General features: G+C 36.1%; 1 protein-coding gene across 2 annotated transcripts; it reads right to left on the bottom strand.

The window, feature by feature from the left end:
• Nucleotides 1-192: 192 nt before the first annotated feature.
• Nucleotides 193-5,531, bottom strand: LOC131331436 (squalene monooxygenase SE2-like). Of its 2 annotated transcripts, none has more exons than XM_058365368.1 (8): nucleotides 5,007-5,531; nucleotides 2,756-2,867; nucleotides 2,378-2,552; nucleotides 2,111-2,279; nucleotides 1,776-1,994; nucleotides 1,371-1,646; nucleotides 595-873; nucleotides 193-499 (listed from the first exon to the last, which is right to left on the bottom strand). In XM_058365368.1, exons 1-8 carry the CDS (start codon nucleotides 5,247-5,249, stop codon nucleotides 395-397), a joined length of 1,578 nt encoding a protein of 525 aa, XP_058221351.1. In that variant the 5' UTR covers nucleotides 5,250-5,531; the 3' UTR covers nucleotides 193-394. The 2 variants fall into 2 exon arrangements, with proteins under 2 accessions (XP_058221351.1, XP_058221352.1); XM_058365369.1 differs by having other exon boundaries at nucleotides 1,776-1,825; nucleotides 2,125-2,279; nucleotides 5,007-5,528.
• Between the last annotated feature and the right edge of the window lie 5,845 nt (nucleotides 5,532-11,376).

The following is an 11,376-nucleotide window of genomic DNA, read 5'->3' as shown; positions in this document are numbered from 1 at the left end:
GTTAACACTCTAGTTGCTTGTTGCAACAAGGATCATTCGGTACATTAATATTCTTTTTTATCTTATATGGCACTTTAATTATTTTCTAAGTTTCTCTTCTTTTCCCTGTTTCTGGTCCATTTTGATTCATGGGCATGGGGTAGAGATTTGTAATTGTTGAAACAGAAAATTTTATAATTTAAGAACGGATACTAGAAGAGAAGGCAATATATGCAATTTTATTCATGAGAGATGTTATCACACATTAAAATGAACGCCTAAAACCAAAAAGATGTGAATGAAATATTACAACTGTTCAACAAAGCGATTAACGTTAGTCACTGAATTTTGAACGACCCAAAATTTTGTACAATTACAATGTTTGATTTTCCTTCATCATTCAGCTTTCACAATCTTAATTCACCGGAGGAGCTCTGTAATAAGCAGGAACAGTGGCAGGGAAAAACATCTGTCGCACGCCTTCTGCCTTAATGATTGGTAAGATGATTCCTGATGCACCCTGGGATGGGCAAATATCATAATGTGTTAAACAGATTGTCAGAAAATCAGCAAAACTAGGATTCAATTGGGAAAAAGGAGAGCGAAAATACGCACCGAAATCAATCTGGCTCCAATCCACATACGTTTGGGAGAGGGAAAAGGTAATAACAAGCGACCGACGCCATATATAGCCACAGCAAAGAAATGGACAACCAAGCTCAATGGGCGAGGGTTGAGGCCCGAGAGTAGAGAAACTGGTCCTGTGGAACAAACACCGCCGAGGCTCAAATAATCAAAGCATGCCTGCCGCATTTCCTTGAGTGCTTGATCAGGTGAAGCACAAAATACCTTGTACAAGGCACCAGCCAATGTGTTTATTGTGGATGCTACAGGCTGCAAACAAGAACAATGCAAAACAAATTAGCTTGGAAGTCAATAGGGATTTGTTTAGATTAGATGTGGAATTGAATTTTCAGTTGACAATCAAAATTAAGATCTCTGGTAGTGGGTTTGTGAAGCTTGATTAGTACATGCTGAAGTTACTGCAATAATATTCATTGTTACGTAAAATCCTAACTGCATATGTTAGGGCAAAACCTAGATGCCCTCTTCGTTACTCTTCGTCTTCATTCAACAACAAAGTGAATCTAGTGTGAGTTGTGGACATGGTGAAATCTTTTTGTGTCCTACTTTTTTTTTTTGTGCTTGCTTGATTCTTCTTCCTGCCAGTGTGTTTGTGTGAGTTTCGTTTGTTGCCCAACAGCTCAGACTGGGTTCGGAGACGGAGGAATTTACCGAACAAGTTGAAAATGACAAGGAAACCAATAATGAATAAGTATAAATATTAAGTATCCAACGCTCTCTGTGTAGATATTAAGTATGCAACTCACCTTACGCAAGGTGTAGAAGGATTCAAGATATCTGCAAAGAGTTGGTGCATCATTCAGGTCAAGCAGAGGTCTAAGAAGATCACGTAGCACAACAATGTCAGATAGTGCCACAGTCATTCCTCCACCAGTTAAAGGGTGGCGCATGTTGAACGCGTCACCCATCAACAAGGCTCCAGGAGTAGGATGAGGAGCAGCCGGCATGCTTCTGTTCGGCATGGTCCTTATGTTTCCTTTATCAATAGCGGCAATAAAGCTCTCTTGCAACTGCGGGGGAATCTGCACATAATAGAAGTTTCTCATGAGTCCAATGTGATGAACAGGATAAATTTCTGTGTGTATTTCTGCAAAAATGATCATATACAACATGGCGTTAGATGAAACGAAGGAGGTGAATAAGGTATATACCTGGGGAGCAACCATAGTCTTCAAGTACTTGGCCATTTCACCGTTTGAAATAGAAGGGACCTTTTGACCGGGTACATCAACAAGACAGCGAATCTCTGTGCTACTGATTTTGTAAAACAAGATGGGAGACGGGTCTGCTAAAATGACATGCCCATGATTTACATATGGGAGTTCGCAGTTCTCCAATATCAAACCAACAAAACAAGACGGCACGTCCACCTAAAATGAATAATATGAAATCAAGGGTTTAGGCTAAAGCAACGAGACATCTTGGTCAATCCAAGCATGTTACAGGCAAAAAGATGACAGGAAAAGCAAAGAGAAGCCATGCCCACCTTTGGTTTGCAAAGAGATTTGCGCAAGTTTGAAAAGCAGCCATCACACACAATGGTCAAAGGTGCATATGCTGATACTTCTTCACCATTCTTGTTCTTGTATTGAACACCTTTAATGGTGCCCTTTTCTTCAAGCAGAGATGTCACTGTTCCTTGCTCCAATCGAACACTGCATAAAACAGAGAAACAAGGTTTAGTGACCAATTAACATGGAGCCAAGTACTTAAAAGGAGAAATATCAAATTTGCAATAGGAGAGAAGACATACTTGGTAAGGGTTGCAGCCTTCTCCCTCATTTTTTGGATGAAGCGGCCATTGTGGAAGCTCCTTCCCGACACATCCGAGTGGAACTTTTCCAGAGGATATGAGAGTCGTGTGTTCCTTCCATCTTTGAAAAGAGCATACCCAAACACCCGCTGAGCGTCAATATCCTCCACGCAGTCTGTGGTAAACAAATCACATGTTTTATTAACCAACCCACGCATATGACATAAAGAAGGACTTATGTATGTCACAAGAGTAAAATAGATTTGTTGGGTTGAAAATAGTAGTCAACCATCAAACACGGCTAGTTCAAAAACTAGTAACTAAGCACTAGTGTTCAAACTCCTGTCGTTTGACTTTGTATACGTGTGTGACCCTTACCTTGCAGTCCCAACTCAATTAATTTGAGATAGCCGCCGGGCTGTAGCAGCTCTCCAACAATCCGATCAGGCTCAGTCAAGTCTCTTTCAATCACATGAACACGACGCCCATCCTGCAATTCAAAGAACAAAGTCAGCTTGCAGTTAGATTAATCTGCAATTTGATAGTAAGAAAATCATCGATAACCAACATTAGACAAAAAAATCTAATTTCACAATCCAGAAAATCAAATATCTGAGTTCTACGTCTTTTCCCACCTACTTCCATAGAATATTGAAATAACACTTTGATTAAGTTGACCAACAGTTGGTCATTGGGGTGACCGGGTGAGCAAAAAAAGCCGTAGAGCTGCCTAACCAGTTCATATCGGGCAGTTTGATTCGGCCTTTTAGTAATGTGGTTTGGACTTGATTGAAGAAATAAAAAATCAAAAAGAATGATTTGTTCGGTAGATTGTAGATTATTCTAATGGTTCTGATTTAAAACCCAAAAATGATAGAGGTACAGAAATTTTGAGACCGAATCCGGACCGACGGCCGCCGGCGAGCCATCTCCGGCCACCGGTATACACATACGAAAAGGGGTGCTCCGATCAAGCACCCTACACACCTCGGATGACGTTGATTCCCGCGTGGGGCCCCTCGGTTTTTTTTTTTAGAATTTTTGGACGGCTCGGATCGGCCGTCCGGTGGCCGGAGATGGCTCGCCGGCGGCCGTCGGTCCGGATTCGGTCCCAAAATTTCTGTACCTGTAGTGTTACTAGTTCGAATCTAAATCGAAGCCATTACATATGTACATACGGAGATACACACTTAGTTAATATTATGCAAAATATCCTTTGGCAATTAGCAGTAGAATCAGAATGATGTTTATTGAATTTAGTGACTTTCGGTGATTTTAGTGGAGATAAATAAAATTAACTCTTGGTTTTGATTATTTTAAGGAGTTTTGACTTTTGAGTGTTTCAAGATTTGTGAATATGATATCTCAGCTTGAAGAGACTGCAGTCGTACCGCAATCCAATGGTTTGAATTGATCTGGTTTTAGTTTCATGAATTTGTTAGGTTCTCAAAATCTCCAATCCGTACAAATTGATTTGGTTCCTGATCCACCATGAAATTGAATTAATCTGATTTATGCTCACACCTACCCTATAGTTTTCTGTTGGTTGTTTATAAAATAATCCATTAATCAAAAAAAATCATTTAGTCATTATAAAAATCAGATGCTAACTGAAACACTTTAAAAACAGATTTAAAAATTTGACAAATGACAGGTGACAGGTGGAAGCATTAATTTACATCGATTAGTGTAGTGAGTGTGGGTGTGTGAATGGATGTGGTGGTAAAATGATTGTAAATTAAACTGCATACTAGTTCTTCTGGCTAAATCTTAACTACTGCATAGCTCAAGTGGTTGTAGGCTGTAGCCCAAGGTTTCTATGGTGAGGTTTTCTGAGTTTGGGCAGAAGTCAAAAGCTTGATTTTTTTTTTTTCAATAATGTATACATCAGCAGAAGTTAATAGGGTGTGGGTAAGTTAGTCCACCAAAAGTTTTAGAGACTATTTACAGTCTTGAATCTCAAATGTCCACGACGGGCTCGAATCGTGGCCTCGCACACGGGGAGGACGAGATGCCAACTGAGCTAGAGCCCATTGGTAAAAGCTCGATTATACAAATATAATTACGTAATATCGTATTTCACACCAACAAGTCAATAAATAGTAATGTATTTGATTCTAACATGTATACAGCCTCGTACGTGTTTGCAGATTTACGTTTGCAAATTGTATCAGATTGTTGAAATTTAATTCTGATTTGCTCGTCTTTTTCGCATTTTTGTTGAATTTGTATCAAGTCTTTCGTAATAATTATTTATCTTCACGAGAAGAATTTAAAAAGTAAAAAATCACCAAAAACAAATAAAATTTTGAAACGGTTGTCTTTACTGTCTTTTCTAATTCCTCTAATCTTAACATTTTCTACCTCAGTTCTTAAACTTTTTTTATTGCTCTCGCCGGACCGAATAATTAATTCTAAAAAAAAATTGATGAAAACATAAACAAAAAATCCCAGATTTCTAAACCACACCAACTTAGATCCAAAAATTTCAAATTTCAAACCAGAATTCTCTATCGATGAACCGTTAAGCACGCATTTAGGCGTAGGCTAGGTACGCATGCATATCCAAATGCGAAAAGGGTCACCGCCAAATTAATGCAAATGAAGGAATTCTGAAAACAATCCGCACCTTGCCGAGGGTGTGAGCGAGAGCGGCCCCGGCGACGCCGGCGCCGACAATGATGACGTCGGCGTCGTTCTTCGATCTGCATTCTCCGCTAATTTCCGTCGTCGTCGTCGTCGTGGCGGTAGCAGCGTCGGCCGCGGCGTTGCCTTCTCCCCGGTCGTTTCGCTTCGCGAGCAAATTGTACAACAGCCCCATCGCCATCACGGACGCCACCAGGGAACCTAGTACGTAGTAGTATTGATCCATCGCCGTTTTCCGCAAAAGAATGTCTTATCCAATTTTGCACAGTGAGACCTAGACGACGACGTTCGGCCACGGCGAGGCCGACTACGCTGTCTCTCTCTCTGCTCTGTCTCTCTCTCTGCGCTCTCTCTCTCTCTCTCTCTCTCTGTCTCTCTCTCTCTGCTCTGTCTCTCTCTCTGCGCTCTCTCTCTCTAAATGTTTGTTCGTTTTCACGCTCTCTCTCTCTCTCCTCGCTGGCTAGGCACTTTGGTTGTAGGAAAGTTTTAATTATTTTCAGGAAGACGAGTGACTACGAGAGATCCGGAGATGGGCCTTTTATAGGCGTTGTTGCACAGCTCATCAACAATAGTGACATGATTTTTAAATTAAGATAAGAAAATTAGTGCTAAATCAACAATTGGACTGATCCTCCTCTGTGACCCGGCCTACCTAATTCATGGTTAAGTTTGAATTGTTTTTTACCTTGTTTTTATACTCTCTCCATTCTATATTGAGAATCCATATCGAAAATTCGTGTCATTTTTCAAATAAAAAAATCAACTACTTTTGTGTATAATTTTTTAAATTTTTTCGAACCAAATTAAAGTACTAATCGAGATCTTTAATATGGTGCGAAAAAAATTCAAAAAATTATAAACAGAAGTAGTTGTTTTTTTTATTTGAAAAATGGAAAAAGAGAGAGTATGGGACTCTCAATATGGAACGGAAGGATTATAAGTGTGGTTCTTTAAGTTTGATTGTATTATTAATTTTGTAAAATTATTTATCAAAATATATGAAATTTTAATTCATCTTGCTGAGAGAAATGGCAAAAAAAAAAAAAACATATGAATTGAATTTTTTAAGAAATAAAAAATATTTTTTAAAAAAATTGCATGTTCTGGTTTTTTGGCTTTCAGTGAGTTTATTTTTAGTTTTCGGTCGCAATTATTTTTATTTTTATTTTCCGGGCAAGGGGAATAAATATTCTAAAAATTTAATTCAAAGCTCATGAAAGTTCAATATAAAACAAGAATACATTAAGTTTGATGAATTATATCAAACCTCGCCTAGAGTTATTATGTTACCATTGCTAAACATGAAAATCCATTGAGTTGTTGAGTCGGTAACTTTCATCATTTTAAATTTAAAAAGCGAACAAATACTAAGATATTTGAATCACTTACGTACGCGTGATTAGAAAAGATCATGTCTTCGACTATCTAACGTTAACAGGGTAGCAGTATTGTTAGACGTAATTGCATACTTCTTTTTTTATAAATACTTACACGCTTTATTTTTATGTATTTGTATATTTTGTGCCTATTCGTCATAATCAACCGAACTCTGTATAATTTTATTGGCCCCCTTCTCTTTTGAATCAAAATAATAATTTTAAAGGGTTGAACGACAATTCTAGAAAGTTTCTTGCTTAGCTATTTTTTTGGTTGCTCAACGATAATTCTAGATAGTTGCGATGAAGCTTTCTATATATAATGATTGTGGCTTCTTAAAAAATAATAGGTTATCCATAACGGACAACAGAATTAGAATAGAGGGAGTATGTAACTCAATATATATCTAGAAGTAACAGTATAATATTTCTAAACAACTATGCTACTTGCACAGATAATTTTACACATATCTTACACATACATTTTTGTGGGGCACATATCAGGGTCCCACAAAATGATCCGAACCGCTCATCTTTTTTAAAATATTTTTTGGAAGGTTCCTGTAAAAAATCAGCTCCAACAGATATCGGTAAGGACTTCCTCAGAATTCGTAGGGCAAACAAAATGATTCACCTTACGATTTCTGAGAATGCTCCAAGATATGTGCAAGATGTGTGAGAATCATTTCTGATTTCTAAACTAACTATTATTTATTACGGTATCTAAATATCTATGATAGTTACATACGCATAAAAAATAGCAAATCTTAGTCATTGATGATCTGAGGTGTACGCATAAGTGGCTCGAATACCAGTTTATAAAAAATAAAATAACAAATCTAATAAAGCAAAAAAATTTATAAGGAAATGAAAAAAAATTATATATGTATTCATTTTTTTTAGAATAAAAATAGTAATGTTTTTGTAAATTAATTCCTCTATTTGATTTTTTTAATCTTTTGGTGAGTTTCTTTTCTTCTTTTTTTTAAGTTTTTGGCCGCAATTTTTTTTTTTTTGTATTTTTTTGATTTTCTGATCAAGGTGAATAAATATTCTGAAAAAATTATTTCAAAACTCATAAAAGTTCAATATAAAACAACATACTCAAATTTACTGAATTTTATAATTTAGTTTTGTTTCCGGTGATTATTTATTTAGTTTTGGTTGTAACTCGTGAGTTTTTTTTTCCCCCTTTCTGCATGTGTGTCCAAGTTAATTAAGCTTTTCTTTCTACTAAAGCTAAAAAGGATAATCCATTGGGTGTTGAGTAGGTCGTAGCTCATAACTCTCGTATGAAAACTCATCATTTAAATTTAAAGGGCAAACGAATGATAACATAATATTAAGATCGGTGAAATTTTGAATTCGCTTGGTTAGAAAAGATCATGCCTTCGACTCATTCTTTTTGGGGTGAATTAATACTTGTTTTTCTACTTGGTTAATTAGAAAATATGTTGGTGGAAAGTTCATGAATATAAACCCACATGAAAAAGCTGATAAGATAAATATAACTAGCTAAAGGAAAAGTACTAGTAAAGCAATATAAAAGAAATAATTAATTATCGCCTCTTCGAAAGTTGATATCCTAACCTTAATTGAAAGTGGACGAATGTGGCTAACAAAGCTAACCTTTATTAATTTGTCTTTTTTTTTTGGCCTATTAGTCATTTTTCAAAATGTTAGTCTATTTTGAAAAATTAATCAACCAAACTCTCTCTCTCTGTATTTTTTGGTCCCTTCTCTTTTGATCAAAGTAATAATTTTTAAAAGTTGAACGACAATTCTAGAAAGTTTTTTGCTCATCTATTTTTTTTTTGGCTCAGCGACAATTCTAGAAAGTTACGTTGAAGCTTTCTATATATAATGATTCCGTTCGCTTTAAAAATAATAGATTATCCATAACAGACAACCAACTTAGAACAGAGGGAGTGTGTAACTCGATAGCTAGAAGTGTCAATATATAATATTTCTAAACTAACTACTAGTTTATTAAAGTATCTAATTTTATGACAGTTACGCGTACTATCATAAATAAACATCAAATCTTAGTCCTTAACTTGAGGGCTTCAGCATAACACTAGGTTATATATTAAAAAACAATTCATTAATTAACAAATCTAATTCTAGGTATTTAGGCTAGGTTGTTAATTAATTGTGTTTGTATAGCTGTTCACTTGAAGCATTTCTGTTTAGTTTTGGTCTCTTCTCTTTTGATCAAAGTAAATAATTTTTAAAAGTTGAACGACGATTCTAGAAAGTTCTTTGCTCAACTATTTTTTTTGGCTCAGCGACAGTTCTAGAAAGTTACGTTAAAGCTTTCTATATATACATATATAATAGTTTTGTTCACTTTTAAAAATAGTAATAGATTATCCATAATAGACAACCAAATTAATTAGAATAGAGGGAGTATGTAACTCCATATATATCTAGAAGTGTCAATGACTCAATATAATGTTTCTAAACTAACTAATAGATTATCCATAACAGACAACCAAATTAATTAGAATAGAGAGAGTATGTAACTCCATATCTAGAAGTGTCAATATTGTTTCTAAACTAACTAATAGATTATCCATAACATACAACCAAATTAATTAGAACAGAGGGAGTATGTAACTCTATATCTAGAAGTGTCAATATAATGTTTCTAAACTAACTAGCTAGCTAGTAGTTTATTAAAGTATCCAATTTTATGAGAGTCACGTACCCATAAAAAGAAACATCAAATCTTGGTCTTTTTAACTTTAGAGCTTCAGAATAATTCGAGGTGTTAGAAAAATAGGAACCGGGGGCTTTGTTGTCCCTCTTGAGAAACAGCACCTGCTGTCCCAAAAGAGCAGGGCTCGCTTCGGTTTTGCTCCGATAATCGAAAACGTTCACTTCGTATGACTCGTCGAGTAGAATAACTCTGCAAAAAATCAGCTCGATCGGATATCATTAAGTGTCTAATCGAAACATTTTGATCTTGAAAAGAATTGATCCGAAACATTGAATCAAATCCGTTGGAACCCATTTTTGATAAGTTATATGTATTCTGATTGGGCACTTAATGATATCCGATCGAGCTGATTCTTTTCAGAGTTGTTCAACTCCACGAGCTCTACGAAGTGAATATTTTCAATCATCAGAGCGAGACTGGAGTGGGCGGGCTTGGTCGGGACAGCATGTGCTGTCCCTGAATGGGGACGGCAGAGTCCCCCCAGTCCGAAAAATAACACATCTAATAAAACAACAAATCTTATTAGTTGAAGGCCAAGGAAGTGTTTGATAATTAATACCCGCCAAGGACATGCTGAGAACATTTGTTAATTCTAAAAATGTCTTTAGCGGGTATTAATTATCAAAACACGTCTTTGACCGTCATTTTCCCTATTATTAAGTATTTGTAGAAACTTTATATCCATCTCAAAACCAATTGGCAATGAGTGGAGAGATCCCAGATGTTATTAAATGATTACCCATTCCACTCCCAAGCAATGTGGGATTCATTTCCTTAAATCCCCCCTTCACGTGCAGCCGCGTTTGAGGTCTGTCACGTGTGGCCACTTTTTGGATCCTATCATCGTGTAGCCTTTTTGCTTGTCTATCATCGCGGGGTGTGGATTTTAAATTTTATAAAATGTGGGGTGGAACAGACCCTGCTCTGATACCATGTAGAAACTTTATATCCATCTCACAACCAATTGACAATGAGTGAAGAGGTTCCAAATGTTATTAAGTGATCACCCATTCCACTGTATTAAGGGTAGATTGTTGTGTTTGTATAGCTGTTCACTTGAAGCATTTTCTGTTAAGAAAGCAACAGCAAAAAAAACAGAAGAGAGAGAGGTCAGACTTGGTGGCGCTACGAAGCTGTCTGGGTGTTGCTGAATCTGCCGGAATGCTAAAGCTTGGCTAATTTGAAGTCAACCCACAGTTTTTTTATTAGTATTTTTTTTTCCCAATGTGTTAAACATTATTGAAACCGCAAATCTAAGGAGCGGTCATAAACCACTCTTAAGTGGAGTATTGTTTTTGCATGGTCTACGTTCACGATTTTTAGAAACGCATATACACGGTTTTGTGACGAGTTAATTCTTTACGTAATGAAGTTCTTGGAGTCTTAGTCTTAGAGCTCCGGGCTCCAGCCGGTCGTTAATTTTAGGGTCTTAAGACTAATTGATGTAAATGGAAGTTGGTCCGAACACTTAAGAGCAACGGTAAAGAGCTTGAATACACAGTGGAAATGGCAGGGAGGTACCCATTTCCATTAGGGGTGAGTATGGTCCGGATTGATTCGGTTTTACATTAAACCAAAAGAACCAAACCAATACCTATGGATTATGAATTTGGAAAACTAAATCAACCCACAAAAGATATTGAACCAAACCAATCCAAACCATAAAAATTAAATACGGTTTGATTTCGGTTTTAAATTACGGTTTAGAGAAGATAGAGGACTTGTTGGCTGGGCAAGATATGAATGCCCTTTAGGTTTACCACGTTAGCTTTATATAGAATAAGAACTGTATAGAAAATTAGGGTAATTAGTCTTGGTAGTGAAGGAATTATAGGAATATGAATGGAATTGATTTTCATGTATAGAAATTTAGGAATTAGACAGTGGATCTGGTAATCCTATGCGCTTTTTGTGTATAATAAATTAGTAACTGTAGAAAATTAGGAATAAGTTGTGATATATAGAAGCTTAGTCTAAATTAACTTGGCAGGGAAGGAAAACTAAATATTGTGGTGGATTTAATAGGATCAATAAATTATGAAAGGAGTTGATCACTAAGGCTCCCATATTTATTGGATGAATAATAATTAAATTACATATACATATATATAACTCTCTATATAATGATTATACGGTTCGGATCGGTTTGAAGCAATAACCGTGAATGTGAATCCACAAACCAAATCATATAACGCGGTTTCTAATTTTTTTTAAACCATGACCAAACCATACAACTAAAAAACCAAACCAAACCT

Source organism: Rhododendron vialii, chromosome 6a, assembly GCF_030253575.1.
Source record: "Rhododendron vialii isolate Sample 1 chromosome 6a, ASM3025357v1".
NCBI lineage: Eukaryota > Viridiplantae > Streptophyta > Magnoliopsida > Ericales > Ericaceae > Rhododendron > Rhododendron vialii.
Note: the sequence above shows the minus strand (reverse complement) of the source record. Positions and strands in the feature narration are given on the sequence as shown.